General features: G+C 45.1%; 1 protein-coding gene across 3 annotated transcripts in view; it reads right to left on the bottom strand.

Annotated features, from left to right (window-relative positions):
* The window catches only part of setbp1 (SET binding protein 1), a 40038-nt gene that overhangs the window by 18493 nt on the left and 2118 nt on the right, over positions 1–19427 (bottom strand). Inside the window, exons 2-3 of one of the 3 annotated variants that reach the window (XM_028577392.1) lie at positions 15763–15899; positions 13892–14478 (exon numbers count right to left, since the gene is read on the bottom strand). In XM_028577392.1, the coding sequence (XP_028433193.1) occupies positions 13892–14320 (429 nt within the window). In that variant the 5' untranslated portion in view covers positions 14321–14478; positions 15763–15899. The remainder of the gene's footprint in view (positions 1–13891; positions 14479–15762; positions 15900–19427) is intronic. The other 2 variants (XM_028577393.1, XM_028577391.1) reach the window with 2 other exon arrangements.

Here is a 19427-nt window from a genome sequence, read left to right as displayed (position 1 = left end):
ATACCTGCTGTTTCAGGTTAAAGGAGGGCACAGAAAAAGAGACAGACATGGAGATGGAGGTGGTTCGAGTGAGACACACACACACACACACACACACACACACACACACACACACACACACACACACACACACACACACACACACACACACAACCAACTAACCACAAAGCCACCACAGAGAGATAATAAAAAGAGGAGGCATGGACACCTTTCTTACCAGAGACAGTAGTCCAAGACATAGGGAGCTTCTCTGTATTGCATGTTTTTCATTTTTTTATCACTGTATTGGAAGTCTTGTCTTTATCATGTACTGTATGCTGCACTGATACCACAGAAAAATATTGCTGTATTTGGTAGGGATCGACCAATACTGTTTTTTCAAGGACGATACCGATTATTGGTAGTTAATGAAACCAATAACAGATATTTGGAACCAGTATGCATTTACAGTGAATAATGAAAATGCTTTAAGCTATTATTTAATAAATGAGAAACTTTCAACATAATACACAGTAAAAGATAGTCAGATAGTGTTGTGGGCGGGACATTAAGTCAGACTCAGTGGTGAGTGAAACCGAAGCAGAGGGACAGACAGAGCTGTAGCGGAGCCAACGTAGCACACTTTTTAATTAATTAACTTTATTGGTTATCAGGCAAATAAAACGCTGATATAGATAAGATTCAGATAATCTGCAAACTGCCAAAAAAATGGCCCGATAATCAGCCAGGGCTGATAATTGATCTATCCCTAGTACTTGCTGAATTGATTCTGATATTTCTATGTTGTACATACACTGTTCTGCTCTTGTCATGTGCTGTGTGAATAGGGACTGTGCTACTGCTGAGCTGCAGCAGGGGGCAGCGGTCAGGAAAATCAGCACTAGCATGGACTCTGACCCTGGAGCGGCCCACAAGCACAAATGCTATGAGGCTTTAACCTTTTCCACACTGTCCTTCTACAAGTCCCCTCTGATTGAATTTAGATAAGGAGAAAGGCCAGCACAAACCAGACCCAAGGCATGTTTAGTCCTGAACCCATTTGATGCACTCTACATCCCTCGAGGCTCTCAGGGCTATGTTCAGGGGTTAAGGGTCATACTCCACAGCTAGGTCAACAACCATTTCTAGGATGTCTTCCTCTGGGTCAGCACTGTAACAACATGGACTGGTCTCAGCCAGTCACACAAAGGCTCTCCAACACCCGAATGCAGGCAGATATGGAGCTGCACATTCCTTTCCACTGGTGATGTAACCATCAGATAAGGTCAGAACGCAGCAGAGGAGCTCATGGATATTATGTGACTAAGTGCTGCAATCACCCAACTGAAAGGCACTTTGCAAATGAGTCCGCACATATTTACTGACAAATTTGTGTGTGTGTGTGTGTGTGTGTGTGTGTGTGTGTGTGTGTGTGTGTCTGAATGTAATGTTCACACTCAGCAGGCTGTTGTAAATGGAGATCTGGATGTAAAAAGCTGAACCCCTCTCTCCTCCAGTTTGACGTGAGGGGAGGTATGTGACGGCCCCTCCTGTCCTTTCCTCTCCTGCAGCCTCTCAATTTTCCACTGTTGAATAAACTGAAACTCAGAATGGAACTTCTCCCTCACACACACACACACACACACACACACACACACAGAGCACCCTGGCTGCACCATTATACTGGGAAAAAACACCCTAAACAGGCACACCCAAATCTCACAACTCAGCACACATATAATACACGTATACACCAGCAAACATATACACAAACTCCATGCAAACACACACACACACACACACACACACACACACACACACACACAAACACGCTGCCCTTCAAATAGTTTTTTGCAGCCTTTTATTTGGCTGCATGCCCGGTGGTTAGAGTGTTTCATTTTTCCCTGTGTATGGAACTGGGCAGCTGTCCAGACAGACACACAAAGAGAAAGAGAGAAAGAGGCACAGAAAGACAGAGAGAGAGAGAGAGAGAGAGAGAGAAAGAGAGAGAGAGAGAGAGAGAGAGAGGGGAGAAATGGGGAGGGAGGGAGGGGGTTGAAAGAATGAGAGCGGCAGAGAGGGAGGGAAGAAGAGGACCAGCAGAAAAACAAGAGAGGTGCCTAGACCCGTTAACAACTAGTTCCCTCCAAAACCTTATGATTGATATGATCCACTCTTTTTCCCTCTCTCTCCTTGTCACACACACTCTCCTTTGCTTTGACACCATGCCGTCTCCCTCTGCCCCTGTGGCCTCGTGCACTGCCCCCCTCCCCCCCCTTATCACATCCCTCCTTTTCTTCTTCTTTTCTCTTTTCTGGAGCTGACCATTCCCCCCTGTGGGAACTAACCCCCACCTCCCCCCTTCTCTCCAGCTCCATTCAGAGCGCTGCTTTGCTGTGATCTGTGTTTCTGACAGCTCCGCACACACACACACACACACACACACACACACACACACACACACACACACACCACACCACACACAGCTCCTCTGCAAACAAACACCATGAATACTAACACGGCTTTGTGTCCACAGCACTTAAAATGGGGTAGAAGGAGAGGGAGGGAGGGTGCAGGGGAGGATGCAGAGAAAAGGAGGGAAAAGCGATGGAGGAGAAAAGAGGCACTGTGTTGATCTTGTGGCCACTCTCACAGACCTCCCCCCTCCCTCCATGCCCCCCCCATCCCTGTTTCTCGTTCTCTCGTTCTTCCCACCAGTTCTCCCGGGAATAAAGACTTCCATTCATGCGCCTGAGGAGAGCCACAGCAGGGGAGAGAAAAGAGGGAGGCGAAGGGGGAGGAAAGATGAGGGGGTGTCAAGGTGGGACAATTTGTGGATCACTGGGATCGAGCCCACTGTCTGTCTATTTTCCCTCAGCATGTGCTGCCTCAGCCAATGCTTCACTATCTCAGATCTGGTGGCATCCTTGCCAGCCAAAGCATCTTCTGGGAAAGTTGGGTGGGAAAGTTTGGAAATTGGGCTCCATTCAAAACTTCCACTCTTGGACTAATGCTGCAATTCCACAACTATGTGTTTAGCCCACAGTTACAGTTTTCTTGTTTATTTGAGCTAAAAACTCACTTTTTTCTGCAGCATGTTGTACCCTCCTAGCTGGGCATGATCAAGCATTCAATCTATGGTACATTTGTCCTTTAGCTAACTGCAAGGCAGAAGCCAGATTTATTGCACAGCAGTAGGTCCCAAGCAAAATGTTCCCTCCTACGTCCACAGCAGTAATCCTTCAGATTGGAGTGCTCCTAAAGATAGCAGCGAAACACCCAAGAGTCTCCTTGTCACACTCTCTTCAGACACGCTCAGACGTAGATGACTCAATCTGAACAAAAGCCTGTGATTGGCCGAACTGAAGTATGTTATTACGGTGCAATTGGAGGTTTTCACCCGCACAGTAATGACAGATACATTTACATGCTACACAAAGTATACATCTAATCCCGGCTATTAGCATTAATGGTGTGTGTGTGTGTGTGTGTGTGTGTGTGTGTGTGTGTGTGTGCATGCATATGTGTGTCCTGCTTGTGAATGGTACTAAGAACCACATTAGAAGAGTTATTTCATAGTGATTATTACAGCGATTATGCACCAATTTTTCCTTTCATGGACATGGCCGTACCTCTAGTGACAGCATTATGCATTTCAGTCAGCATTAATGCTCAGCACAAAGAAAATATACATAAGCAAAGAGACTGGCCACACACACACACACACACACACACACACACACACAAATAACTTCATGGACAGAATGCTGTTTAATCAATGCATCTATTGGGGAAGTACATACACGTGCACAACAGACAGTAAAAAACCAAAGGAACGTGTTGTTCACAGCGCTCTGTGCACCATATGACCCAATCGTACCACTTCTGTACAACAGGAAACAATTAACAGCCAATGAGCTGCTCTAAATCCTAAGGGATGGCTTCCTGTGTGGAATGATGGGTAATTCAAGACAGAAGCTGTGCTGAGATTAAACACTTCCTCTCTGGCAAACAGTGGTCTGCAACAGCAAAGCCTCACTCACTGATTAGTTATTCAAAAATAATGCACTCTAATGCATCATTGTCTAGTTACTGAGGCAATACGCAACAATAAATTACCACATCAGTGTGTTCCTGTGCATATTTGGGAGATAAAAACTAAAGTAATGGTGTCCCCATTACCATATGATGCTGTTATACTAAAAAATGTAGATGTATTTTTACTTTCCGATTTGATAAAGCAAAGCAAAGGAAACACATAGTCACACTTGATTGTGCTGCTGAAACTAATCAATTAATTAATTGTCAGAACACGAAGTTGAATTAACTTTTGTTTTTGTATTTTATAGTTGTTTTTTTTTCTTCTATATCAGATATTTTTGCAGAAAGTCAATTATTTTGATCATTGTCTCATTTATCAGTCCCTCCAGGATTTCGCGATGTCACGATTGCGCCAATTCACGCAAATTCAACCAATCACCGTGAATTTGGTGCGACTCGCAATTTTGACCAATCGCCGCATGTTTGACCAATAAACAGAGTTTCCTGCGACTTCAACCAATCACAGCAGTCCCACGTGCCAGACTTTACGTCAGTATGTGACTCTGAGAGCCAATGACCAAGCGGGAGTGAGAACGGGTTGACGTAACACGTACATCGCCAAATTCATTTCCTTGTTTCTGATATGAAGACGAGACATGTGTGACTCGAACATCTCACATTTACCAACAAAACGTACAGCTAAAGACATCCTGCCAACCTGTATACATTTTAACATCAATGTACGCGTTTTTTTCACTCTAAAGTTGCTGAAAGCTGCTGCTGTTTCAATCCTGTCGGTCCTCTGCAGCGGGCAGGGCTGCAGCTCAGTTCCCTCTGCGACTGACGCGCACACACACTCACAAAAACACACGGATGCTCGTTATTGTAAGTGCAATGATAAGTTAAAGTCCAATAAGTACTTTATCAAACCGTATGAATGTGTGGCCAAGGCCAGGATAGGAAAAAACTAACAATGTAAAGATCAACAAGCCACTGACACATGTTCAAATTTGATTCATTCAATAAATTATTATTTTTTGTCTTAAAATCCACCAGCCATTTTCATATTATACCAACATTTGCAGCATCCTGAGCCTTTTTGGTAAGGTTACTAGGAAAACTCAGTCCAGAGTAATTTTATTCTCCCCAAAACAAGTTTCCTTTTTATTTTTAAATTTTAAAACAAAAAAAAAGAAAATTGCAACTTTTTTTGAAACTTTCATTGTCGTCCGCAACTTCATTGCAACAAACATACAAAAGACATCCCAACTTTCTTTTTTTAAGATTTTGCTTTTTGGGGCTTTTCCCTTTATTTGACAGTGGACAGACAGGGAAGGGTTATGGTTAGACTCGAACCCGGGGCACTGCAAAGGACCCAGCCCACATGGGGCGCATGCTCCACTGGGTGAGCCAGAGGTCGCCCCTAGACATCACAACTTTTATCGCAATTTTTTTACAAATGCTTCCGCAAAATCAGGCATTTTGGGCAGCAACAATCTAAAAAAAAAAGGCTGCGAAATCCTGGAGGGACTGATTTATTGAGCAAAAATGCAAAACGTTCTGTTTTTGTAGTATGAGGATTTACGCTTTTCTCAATTTTATCTCAATTAAAATTAAATAACTTTGGATTGTTAATTGGACAAAAAGAACAATTTGGAGATGTTGCATTGGACTTTAGAAAATAAGCATAATAAGCATTTTTCACTATTTTCTGTTATGTTATAGATTGAAAAATCAATATAATATTAATCAACAGATTAATCAATAATGAAAATAACCATTGTTTGCAGCACACTAGAGAGCAAATTGTTTTCTATAAAATTATTCTTAGAAACAGACTTTTACTTTGTCATGAAGAACGACTCTTGAGTCTTCACTTCAAGTTTAAAGCTTGTATAGTAACACTTTCATTGCTTTCTCTACATATTTCTGTGAATATCTCAAGTCCTTAGATGATCCCCAGCTTGCAAGAGAGAGAGAGTTAGAGAGCCACTTTATGACATCCTCAGTGACAGGGAGAATGGGCAAAGTGAGACACAATAGTCTTAACCAATCAGACTGCCCGCCTCCCCTCAGGCCCCCTCGCACCAACAATAACGCCTTTGTATGAGGCTGCACTCCACTCGCACGTTCACATGCACACAGAGACCAAGCATAGCATCCTACACTTTCTCAGACAGCCACAAAGAGAGGCAGGAGAAGCAGTGCGCCACATCTAGAACTGCATCAGTGCAAACAAACCTATGCCAGAATTAGAGTGTGTATCTTAGCTAACAACCTGGCTATGTGTGTCTGTGTGTTTCCTTCCAGGCCTGGGCACATGACTGCAGCTGCACCCTCGCTCCCTTGTCTAAACCGGCACCCCTCCTTGTTGTAGGTGAAAGGTCACACGGAGTGGCATTCCTCTCGGTCTGAGAGCGAGCATTACTTTGAGCAGAGGGGGCAGCAAGAGAGAGAGAGAGAGCGAGAGAGAAAGAGAGAGAGAGAGAAAGAGAGAGACCAAGCAGGGTAGAAAGCACAAGGGGGCAAAAACGCAACAGAGCAGGGCAGGTAAAAGATGAGGAGCGCAGGGCATTTGGGAGTGTGTATGTGTGTGTGTGTGTGTGTGTGTGTGTGTGTGTGTGTGTGTGTGTGTGTGTGTGTGTGTGTGTGTGTGTGTGTGTGTGTGTGTGTGTGTGTGTGTGTGTGTGTGTGTGTGTGTGTGTGTGTGTGTGTGTGTGTGTGTGTGTGTGTGTGTGTGTGTGTGTGTGTGTGTGTGTGTGTGTCTGAGTGTTGAAATGGACCACTAAACAGAAGACCCTTGTGGCTCTTCCCTGCTTCATAAACACAGCTGTTTGTTTAGTCTGAGCCGCCCCAAGGGACAGACACAGACAGAAGGACAGACAGACACATTTATATCATTTATTCATGTCTGCATCCATACTTAAGAGACAACGAGCATAAATAAACAGCAGAACTACAGAGAGATTATTTTACAAAGCCTGGTACAAAGACATGAAAAGGAGCAGAGAACTGGGCAGAATGACACACACAAACACACAATGCCCAAAAAGCCCTGGCTTAGAGGCTTTTTAATTATTTGTATGATTTAATTTGTTAATGTGAAAATGTTTTATACCACAAAAGTGGTGATTGTGTCTGAATAAAGTATGTTTTTTTAACCAACTAACCAAAAATTATAAACCAAAATAAAATAGTGTCATGCCAATAAAGCCGGTGAAAAGCGAGTGTAAGCCTGAAAAAAGATTTTTGTAAGAGGAGTGTTGGACACCACCTCTCCACGGTCATCTCTTTTGCTTTCAGACACACACACCCCTTCTGACAGCCGCGTCCCAGGCAGCTGATGGGGCCATCAGATTTCACTGACAAACACACTTACGCTTCAAGTGAGACATAGTGAAAGTCAATACTCTGAGCCTGCTTCTCCTTTCCTTTGACTCCTTCTCCCCTCCCTGCACCGAACTTCACCCTCTATCCCTGCTGGACCTCCTCTCAAAACCACAGAATACACTCCTCCTCGTATACACACACATACACGCAGGCACACACATACACACTGACTAACCACTGAGGCAGAGGCATGATGGAGCCACACTAACAAAGCAGCCACCAGGAACACATGATGCTGTGACTCAACATCATCCGTGACCGCAGAGGACATCAAACATGGCCGCCCTCCAGATAATCCCACAGTTATGTGAGTCACAGTGAACCGCTGTCCAAAAACCAAATTCAGGCCTGTTTTTTTTTTATATTGATGTTACCATGTCAAACCCATGACTACTTGGATTTAGGCTTTTCCTTATTGTTGTTATCTTTATATCTGAAGGGGGTGGTGTTCTTTTACATTTTAGGAATGACTACTTATTGGTGTGAAAAAAAGACTATCAGCTGTAAAGCATCCTTAAAATCTTATTGTGATTCCTAAAAATGTAAAATGTAACTTGAGCTAGACTGGCTATTATAGTCTGCCTGCATCTGCCTGAAGAGGAACAGCAACCCACTGGGACTGGGCACAATAGCGAATGAATAGGGCTTGACCTTTGGGACTGATTGAGAAGATGGTATGTGTGTGTCTGATTGAGAAATTAGCTACAGTTCCAACCAAATGGTCAGCACCAACACACACATAGACTCCAAATCCAGCCCTGAGGGTAAGGAAGCAAAGGCCAGACTCCAGTTGTCTCAACCCTGACCCACTCACACAAACAAACAATACAACATACACACACACACAAAAACGGAGGCTTACACAACTGTGGATTCCAGCTATCATCTCGACTTTTGAATGTCCAGCAGGGTCAAAGTTCATCTTTTCTTCTGCCAGCCTCCAGTGTTTTTTTGTGTGACAGTGTGTGTCTGGGTGTGTGCATGTACGTGTGCTCACTAGGAGTGACCTTGCAGAGTCATTCATTGTGGATACACTGCAGCACCAGCACTACTGCAGAGCTGATTAGGGAGCAATCTTGCTTAGTGTAATGTGGAAGTGTGTGTGTGCGTGCGTTTGGTGGGAGGAAGGACAGTAGAACAGATTGTGTTTGGTCTGGACTTTCTTCAGGTTTAAGAGATACTCAAAGGCAGATCAGAGGTTAGATGCGAGGAGAGTGTGTGTGTGCGACGTGCGTGTGTGTCAGTGAGTGTGGGTGTCGGTGTGTGTTTCAAGTGTGTACAGAGTGTGTATGGGGGTCAGACACAGATGGACAGCTGGTGTTTCAGTGGTGCTAAATCACTCACCCCTCCCCAGCATATAAGCACACACACACGCACACACAAGCATACACAGGTCCCATCCCCCATTGACCACAGGGAAACGCCCCTTAAAGCATTCCCAGCTCTTACTCTCAAAGACTGCACACCGAGGACACACACACACACACACACACCAAAATAAAAGCCTGCTCATTTTCACCTCAATGACAGACACAGAAAAAGTCCAATATGATTGTTTGGATGACAGTTTGGTCAGGCCATATTAGAGGTGATTATTTCATGTTCATACACTTTCATAAATCAGTTAAGGATTGCTCCCCGTGGGTAAGTACAACGCTTCAACACACACATGCACACAAGCTGACATACACACACTAACTCCTATTTTATGAGCTCATCAAGTCCCTCAGGTCACCAACCGCCATCTCAGCCAGGGATGAAAAAGCTCCCATCAAAAGGCTAACCATTTCACACACACGCATGTGCACGTATAGCATGCACACACACTTGGCGTGGCAACTGTGGCAGCATTAATTTCCTTGTGAATGCACTTGACTAACACATAATAATCCCAAACACTGCTGGGAGACCACCAAGCAGCAACAAACACACACACACACACACACACACAGCCAGGGGGACCACCAAGCAGAGGGGCTGTCAAGACAAGATAAGTGTGTCTAGCGTTTTGTATACAGCCACTACTACACATACACGAGCGCATGCACACATACAACAACAACACACAGCCTGGCCTGGACTCCTGGAAAAGCTCTGGCTTATCTCTCCCCCCAGATAGTGAAATGGATTAAGAGCCACATTTGGCACGTCCAGAGAACTGGACAGATAACCAGGAAAACACTCTCTCTAACTGCAATCACTGCTCAACATGATTTGTGTGTGTGTGTGTGTGTGTGTGTGTGTGTGTGTGTGTGTGTGTGTGTGTGTGTGTGTGTGTGTGTGTGTGTGTGTGTGTGTGTGAGAGAGAGAGAGGATGCATTTTACCTTGCTCTTCCATGTGTAGGCATCGCCTTGATAACTGGGTCTATGTGTGTGCGTGTGGGCATGTGTGTCTGGAGGAGTGATGCAGTGGTTGACCCAGGACCCAATCCGTTAGAACACACATTCATCTTCCAAACACACACAGCATGCCCAGACAAAGAGCTGTGTGTGAGGGGACGTTCGGCATGTGTGTGATGTCAGCTGGAGACAGAGAAGGGGAGCCCATCGTATCCCATTTATGTGTGTGTGTGTGTGTGTGTGTGTGTGTGTGTGTGTGTGTGTGTGTGTGTGTGTGTGTGTGTGTGTGTGTGTGTGTGTGTCTGGGTCTGTCCCCTGACACAAGGCGCCTGCTCATTGACCTCTCTGGTCATAGATGCCTGCTATGAAGATGATAAGTAAGATTTGTTTTAAGACATGGAAATGGCATCTTAATCTCTTCTCTTCAGTATGACTGTGTCTGAAATCACTCCCTTGTTTGCTCATTCAAATAATGCTCAGTAGTTTACTCTATAGTGAGCAGTAAAATAAGATTGTGGACACTTATGAGTCATTTTGTGTCATCACTGACAGCTGTAGAGTCACGACTGTCATCTATAAATTGTGATAAAAATAATAGAATTTTTAGGACATTCTCAAACTCAAAAACACTTATATAACCCCTATTTGCTTTTTAGCGTTTATTAGAATTATTGCTTGCTGTGTCCTGTTACGATTTGATGCTGGAATGTAAGTTTCCCCAAGAGAAGAGAAGAGAAGAGAAGAGAAGAGAAGAGAAGAGAAGAGAAGAGAAGCCATTCTACATGTTTGCCTACTTATCTGTCTGTCTGTCTCTCTCCCCTTCTCTGTCTATTAGAGTCAAATCTCTTTCTGTGTCTTAATGGACATCTATTGTATCCTACATCTCCCCCTTCTCTATTCACCACACACTACCACACGCACATACACACTCCCTCTGAGGGGGCCCCTTAACCAGGCTCTCCATATGCCTGACCCCCACCTCCTTTCTCTTCCTCCTCTTTCCACAACCCCCTTCTCCCTCTCCCCATCTCCTGCTCACACTCTGGCTTCTGCTCTGTTGCTGCTGCTGCTGCTGCCCCACGCTGCCATCTGCTACAAGACAACAGAGAGTGAAAGAGGGAGGAAGAGGAAGAAAAGAGTTGTGAAAAAGAGTGAGTGAAAAGAGGAAGACATGAGGGAAGAAAAAACTGAGTGGAAAAGCGGAGAAAGCGGGACAGATAAAAGATAAAGAGAGAAAGAGGGAAAGAGTAGATGTGGACACAATACAGCAGAGAGGCTGTCCATCTGCTCCCCCTCTCACCTCCCCTCCCCTCCTGACACACAGCCTCACACACACCACAAAGAGAGTATTTAACCTCAACACACACACACACACACACACACACACACACACACACACACACACATACACACACACGTACAAACACACACGCAAGGGAGACAGAAAGCAGCCCAGCCTCTCTCTTTAACCCGTTCCTCTCCAGTGAGCCTGCCTGTATTACACCCTTGGGGTGGCAGGTGATGGGTGGATGGAGGGAAAGGATGTAGGGGGGAAGGGGGATGGGGGATGTGACTGAGGGACAGAGTATAGGGGATGAAGGGTTGAAACTGATCTGAATCAACACCAACACATCCTCCCCTCCCCAAACCTCAAATCTCAATAGAGACCAGCTTGCTACCCCTGTCACTATGACAACCTCTGTCAATCATACTGTAGCAGTAGGCTTCCAAATGGGGACCGATGGTGCTGGATAAGGAATGGCTGCCCAAATATCAGAGTGCAGGGTTTAGCTCATTCATGGATTTAAACTGAACATTTTAGTGGTAAACATGCCTTTATTTACAGAAATGCGACAGCAGGTCAGACATCTTCATAGTCTGCTCTGTGGTGAGAATACGCATCCTGCAAACAACTAGCTGAAATTGACAAAGCAAAACCCACATGCTTTCGTTCCAATTTAGTTGCAATTTCATATTTGAATCACCACTCAGACTTTAAGCACAAGGTTGGTGATTTTACCCAATGTTCCAGTTGTTTGTAAAAACCCAACACACATATGTTTGGCTTATGAAGCAATGTATTTCCTACCCCTTGTCACCTCTTCCAAATGCCTACTGGTTTTTACTAGTTCAACCAACCTTGCTTTATCAACATAACATTGTTTAGCCCTGAGGAACTAAAATTATCTAGTAATTCATTAAAAAAAATGATTAGCAGAAAAACTGTGTGTAGCAGAAATATGTTTTTTTCTGCCTCTGTTGGTAATTATCTTGTGACCCCTTAAGATTAATCTTCCAACTCCTTTTTTTGGTTTCCAACCCCCCAAGTTGGGAAACAGTAATATAAAGGCTCTGATACACCAACCCGTCGGCCAACCTTCGGCAGAAAAAAGGCAGTTGAACTGACTGCCTCCCCGAGTTGGTCAGAACACACCGAAGCGACGCCGACTTGAGTGTACGTTCTGCACGTACGCGAGACATAATACGTCTCTATAACAGCAGGCAGCGCTAATCTGTATTGTCGACCAAAAAATGAAAACCGGCAGCTGATTGGACGAACACGTCACGTGGGTCTGGCTTCTCCCGAATTTCAAAGCCACACCATAATGGCGGCTCGTTCGGATTACAATCTTGTATTTTACGAAAATAGTCTTTCTGAAAACATTTTAAGCGAGAAATAGGCCATACAGTTGCTGAATCTGTCTTCATTTCAGATCAACAAAGGTCAGTTTAAAAGATTTTTGTCAGATTTTGAGAGCCGTTAGTCAGGCTCATCCCGCTCATCATTTCCGGGTTAGCACTCCACCAATCAGATTGGCCATTGAGTCCGACTGCCCGCCTTCCGATTCATCATGTCAAATCGGCCCAAATAAAGGCCAACAGCTCCTCAAACTGACGACGGCACGGAACACACCGAACAGACTCGAGTCACCGACCTTGCCAGACTGTCCGACGGCCGATAATCTGGTTGGTGTTTTCAGGGCCTTCAAGTACATACAATACATCTGTATGCATCTGGCTTCATGACACTACAGTCAGCCCATTGAGAGGCATATTGGCGGACTACTGTTTTTCGTTTAAATTTAGTTTAGACAATATTCAGTTTAAAAGGTGGTGTTTTTTTGACCGGTTAGACATGTTGAAATTTCCCTCAATAACAGATCCTTGATGATGCTGATTGGTATTTTTGGGGTTGCATCAGACCCCTCTTGAACACAGACAAAGAGTGGAGGTATATCTGACCATGCAAATACCTCGTGAGCCCCTTGAATTTGAGTTAAAACCACAAGACTGAAGCACAACAGAGCAAAACGCGGCCCAGCATCATGTTGACAACATGACGCCTTTGCTCCTGCTGGGCCTGTCGAGCTCAGTGATATGGAGATGGCTTTCAGGTTTGGACACACACACCACTGTGTAGGTCAACACACACTACAAACACTAGATTCCCCCAAGGACCTGTACGTACACAGTGTCACACACACACACACACACACACACACACCAAACGCCAGTGTAGTGTGTAAGTGGTGTGATGGAGCAGGAGGATGAAGGGGCGCGACCCACAAGAGCTGATTTTGTTAGAGGAGAGGAGAGGAGAGGAGAGAGGAGAGGAGAGGAGAGGAGAGGAGAGGAGAGGTCTCCGTGTATATGACCACAAATGGAGAGAGCAGACACCAGCTGTCACTTGCTTATGTCAGCCCTATTCTCAGCTCCTATGTGAGTGCGAGTGAGTGTGTGTGTGTGTGTGTGTGTGTGTGTGTGTGTGTGTGTGTGTGTGTGTGTGTGTGTGTGTGTGTGTGAGTGAGTGAGTGAGTGAGTGAGTGAGTGTGTGTGTGTGTGTGTGTGTGTGTGTGTGTGTCACTGTGTGATCTCAGCTAGCCATGACTGGTTTCAATTACACAGCAAACTTTGACCCTGTGTAACCAAGCAGGGAAAGGAGCTACTGAGAGAGAGAGAGAGAGGTAAAGAAAGAGGTGGAGCGTAGGAGAGAGGGAGCAGTCAATTCAAAGATGTTGAGATAGAAAGAGAAGAAGAGAAGAGAAAGAGTTACACCTGTGAAAAACATACTGTACATGAAATACTGCACACCTACTAAATACACACAGAAGGGGCAGCACTTCCAGGGATGGTGACTTACCCTTTTTCTGGGGGGTCCTCGTTCTTCGTCTTTCTGGCCCCGCCCTGCCCCGCCTCCTGTCCGTCCCTGCCGCCCCCCTTTGCCCTCTCCAACCGGAGGTCTGATGGTCATCCTGATCTCCGGTGGGCAAATGTAGTTCTCAAGGTTCTTGGGGGGCTTCTTGGTGCGCTTGGTGGTCTGAATCTTCAGCTTTAGACTTCCTTCCTGGAAACTTGCTTCCTTGATGGAGAACTCCTGCTCCTCCAGAAGCCCCTCTACCTGCTCCTCTAGCCCCTCCCCTTCGCTGATGGCACCGTTAATCACATCATCACTGCGCGCCAAACTGATGCCCCCTGCTCTTTCCTGGTCCTCTTCATTTGGCCCCACCCTGCCTCCTTGTAACTCCGCCTCTTTGGGTCGGGCCGAGCCAACCAGATCCCTTGGCTCCATCCACGCTCCAGCCAGAGCCAGTCAGGATGGGGGAAGCTGTGGCAGCCAGCCAATGGGAAGATAGAGAACAGTAATCTGTCGGGCTGGTTGGTTGTGGTCAATCAGCTACTGGGGTTGGGTTGGTTGTCCCACAGGAACACAGCGAAGCCAGGGACAGTCTGCGGAGAGAGCAGGTAAATGATATGATGACCAAAAGAAGAGCTACTAAGACAGAGTCCTGTCATCCCCAAAGCTTCTATTCCATTCTACCTTTCAGCACAGGCCTGTCTGCTGCCATCAACATCATTAGCTGCCTGTTATGTATGAAGACAAACACACAAGCTCATCACAGAACTGTGGGGGCATGCTGCAGCGCTCTCATTTGCATTTTGTACCTCGCATAAACAAACACATTTTTGACATCCACTACCACTTGCCTTCCTCTCTCCCTACTCTCTTCTTTACTCACTATTTGCTAATCCTTTTCTCCCTCCCTTTCATTCTATCCCCTGACAGATCTGAAGCAGAGCCCGTTCAAACACTAGAGTGATCAGTGTGCAAAATAAGACATTCCTCTTCTCTGCTCTAAAACCAGGCTGAAGTTAGCCTGAGGACACAAGACAGAAAAAAATGAAGCTGACTTCTGTTTTTTCTTTTCACCAGAGCAGGGAAGGAGGGAGGGAATCACACATGGGGAGAAAGGAAGGCAGCAGAGAAAGACGGAGGGAAGGAATCTAAATTCTTTCCCCAGATGTGGTTTACGAGCTGGTCTGGAAAAACCAGCGTCTGAACTGTTTTACACACGCATGCATTGGCATTGATACACACATGCATGAAAAACTCCATGCACATAAATACACATACAAATGACAGTGTTGCTGTCACCGAGTACACTTATTCACCCCTGCTGCTATTTCTGCTCTCTAGAGGAAACATTGTCGTAGCCATTTCTCACAGGATTTGGTTTTTCCTTTCTGGATCATTGCACATGCCAGTGCAGATATATATTACATACTTACATCAACACATCAACACACATATGCACTTACACAGTCTTACGTACACACAGGCTTATAAACAGAAAGCAACCAAAACAAACACTGGACTACACTTCTCACTACAGCTCCAGGGAATCCCATCAGTCAATATGACATGAGGCATGACTGAGCTGAGAGTGGGGAATTCTGTCTCACACACTGAGCTTAGACTGACACCATTTATACTTATTTGAACCCAGACTAGACCACTACCTGCGGACATGACTCAAGTAAAAGCTTAGCGCTTGCTGCAGACTTACAATGACCTGAGAGCACAAAAGGTTTACAGCATATACTGTGTGTATGTGTGTGTGTGTGCGTGTGTGTGTGCGTTTTCTCTGTGTTCACTCCTGTACCAGCCCACGCTACTGTACTAACAGCTGATCCCCAACATAATACCCAACAGGCCTCACAGCACATGCTTACAATCCATCCATCCAGATATACCCGCTTATCCTTTTAGAGGATCCCAGCTGACATTGGGCAAGAGGTGGGGTACAGGACAGGTCGCCAGCCAATCACAGGAGACACACAGGCAATTTGGAGTCCACAATTAACCTAACCTGCATGTGGGAGGAAAACAGAGAACTCAGAGAAAACCCATGCATCAGCCGGCAGGTTCAAACCCAGAACCTTCTCGCTGTGAGGCGAAAGTGCTAAACACTGTACCACCATGCTGCCCTGTGATTACAGTGTGATTGAATAATCATAATCCACAGCGGTATTTCAGTGTAAGACTGCACATAAACAGTGTCCAACCCTAAGGTCTAAGTCAATGGTTAGTCATTTTTCTTCAGATTAAGTAAAAATGAAAAGGTTTGTTTCTACAAACCCTCTCTTTAGCCGTAAAGTTTATCAATCTGAAACATTTCAAGTCTTTCAAAGCTGACTCATTAGGGTTATTGGTGTAGGTTCTGCAAGTCTCATGGTGGTTAAGTATGAAAAAGACTTAAAGGACCATAACAGTGGTTTCGCATGTTTAAGCTTATGAATGCCACATCACTTATACTACACGGCCAACTTTATACTGCCAGCAATTTTCCAAAGCTTACTAGTTTTCAGATTGATTTCCAACCATCCTGGAAGTAATCCATTTTCATTCATTAAGTGCAGTATTGAAAAGGAATTTTAGTCCTTAGTCGGCTTGATTTTTATGTTGAAGTCACATTATTTTCACATTCTCCCTTTTGAGGAGAGACTGTTCTATAAATTATTCCCTGTTGTTGCCGTCGGGTAGTCCTCAAAAGGTGAACAGCAACCTATTTCACGCAAGAAACTACCAAGTTCCCGTTATTCTTTATACACTGTCATTGTTTGTCATTTGAGTTTGATTTCAAGACAACAAAGATTGTGATTGCAATGCTTTTTGGCAGTCTAAAATATCAGATGTTAGAGTCTCCCTAATTTAACTCTTTCACTAAACACGGTCTTCAAAACATACCCTGCTCACTGCATAACCACAAGACAACAAGGGTTACATCCATCAGTAACACTGATGCACAAATAAAGGAGGCTACATGTTCAGTTTGATAGATTACCTATCTCAGAAAAGTCTCAGCAAGATGATTTTCACACTCTATTAAAACCAACATAAACCACTGACTGCCTGGAAGTTAGGCAATCAGTCCAAAAACGTATGGTATTCTTGGGGAAATGGTCAGCAGTAATGTACAGTACAGGCTTGCATTTAATGGGCAAACACATGCAAAACCACTGTGGTGTCTTAGTAACTTCTCAGGATTCAAAGTTTTACAGGGATAACCAAAAGATAGAGAGTATCTGGCTCAGTCCCAACCTGACCGTACAGTGCCCACATGGCCATGTTTGGTCCTCCAGGAACCTCCCAGTCCCTAATGTCAGCTTGGTGACTCGCTCTCATGGCATGTGTGAAAGCCACCCTGTCTGTCATGTGACTGAGGACAATGACAGGAAAAAGAGACAGCTGCCAACCACAACCACACCATCACACATCTAGAAGAAACCTATCCACTTTGGGTGAGTCTCTTAAGACTCACTACCCCAACCATAACCCAGTATGACAACGAAATGGCATCATACATTAGTGCAATCTTCATTCTGGGCCATTACTGTGTAAACTACTTAGCTGGGTCATGACTATTCCTCCTCCCTCCCTGCTCGCTGCCCTAAGCTGTGTTAGTTCTCTGTTACTGGCAGACAGGCTGAGAGTTTATGTAAGTCTGACCCCTCCTCGGGCCTCCCTCGCCTACCCTGAGCCTTGCTGTCTCCTCTCTCCTCTCTCTCTCTCTCTTGCACACACAAACACACGGACACACACACAAACACACACATACATACACACCTCTACACTAGCCTCAGACAGCAGGGTGATTGTAAGAGGCCAGACCCACTGCATAAATAGCTTTATTATGTTCTCAAAACTACCAGCGCTAACCAGCTTCCCTCTCAAATAGCATAAGGTTATTCCCTGTGCTGGATGTGAGAGGCAGTGAATGAGACACTCCTCCAACATTTTGCCTTGTCCTTTGAAAACAATTATGATAAAGAATTGATAATGGAATACAGACGGACAGAACAGAGATGGGGAATGATACAGACACACAAAACAGGGGTAGTGTCTGAGTGTGAGTGAGAAACAGACAGAGAGAGAGAGAGAGAGAGAGAAAGAGGGAGAGAGGGATGGCAGCAGAAACACAACCTTTTAAGGCTGCATACCCAACAGCCCCAGTGCCTGAGGTGGACTCACAAATAGCTCATACACACATGCAGACAGATGTGCACACACACACACACACACACACACACACACACACACACACACACACACACACACACACACACACACACACACACACACACACCCATTTACACAGCCACAAGCACACCAAACGCCCATGTGATTGCACAAGGTAAAGAGTCTCTTCCCCCCCTTTTCTTTGATGTGAGAGTGTAGTAAAGGCTCGGCCATCCCTGGCTGTAGATCTCACAGGGATGATGAACATTGTCTGTCTGCCATTTTCATTTTTCATTTATCTCTTATTCTCTTTTATTCCAGCCCTCTAGTGAAGGGGCAATCACGTAAACCAATGTATCTAGAAGGATCCAATCTTTGGTTGGAGACAAATCAAAAGGAATGGCCCCTGCCTTTTAATACTTCCAAATCCAGTGGGCACGAGCATGAGTTTTTAAATTGGAAGTCCGTTAGTCCTCTGCCTCAGAGCAGAGCAAGGTGAAGGAGGCCATCTTTTTAGCCTGTCCACATCAAAGAGCGTATATGAAATACACCATGAAATAATTGGATTTGAAATACAGAATAAAACCCTTTCTCTCCCCAGTTCAGCATGGATGGCACAAGCATGTGTTCAGCTGTAGGGCAGCTAGAAGGACAATCATAAAGTACCATGTGTGGGACAGCCATAATAGAAAATGATGGCCTTGCAGGCGCTCTGTGCAGTCCCACATGCACACACTCCTCTGGATGAGCCATATGCCAGGTAGCACTAAAACCATCCTCACCTAACTACCCCGCAGAAGCAGATGAATGTTAAACCATTTTAACTGCAGCAGAAGCCACAAAATGGCTGTCAGCAAAAACACCTCCCCTTCTCCCCAACTGTCTTCCTCCTACCCCTCACCTCACCCCCTCCCCAAACCTCTGTTCTCTCCCCTCTCCGTGCTACCTCTTTCCTTAACCCTCCACCTCCTACCTCTCCCTCCCTCTTTCTGTGTGCTCTGCCAAAAGGTGCTCCAGTGCTGATATTCTGTTAAGAGAGCCTGCCAACAGTTAGATTTGTCCTTGGATGGCGTTCACATTCCCTCCTCCCCCTCTGTGATCCTACTTCGACCCAAGGTATCCAGCTCAGAAGGGGATACACCTAATCGATTTCTCATGCTTTATTTTAAGGTGTCATGGGCATCTCATTACTTAATAGGCGGTTTAATAGCCTGCTTCATACTTTTACGCCACAAAAACACTGCCAGAGTTTCAACTCCCCCAAACCTCTTAACAAGACAAGATCGATGGTTCCCTCAGAGTCTAAATCACCTCTATTATCCATCCCTCAACCCCATTTCTTTCCATCTAGTCACGCACTTCTCTCACAATTGCCTCT

Source organism: Perca flavescens, chromosome 5 (genome assembly GCF_004354835.1).
Source record: "Perca flavescens isolate YP-PL-M2 chromosome 5, PFLA_1.0, whole genome shotgun sequence".
Taxonomy (NCBI): Eukaryota; Metazoa; Chordata; class Actinopteri; order Perciformes; family Percidae; genus Perca; species Perca flavescens.
This window is presented reverse-complemented; position numbering and strand designations above follow the sequence as displayed.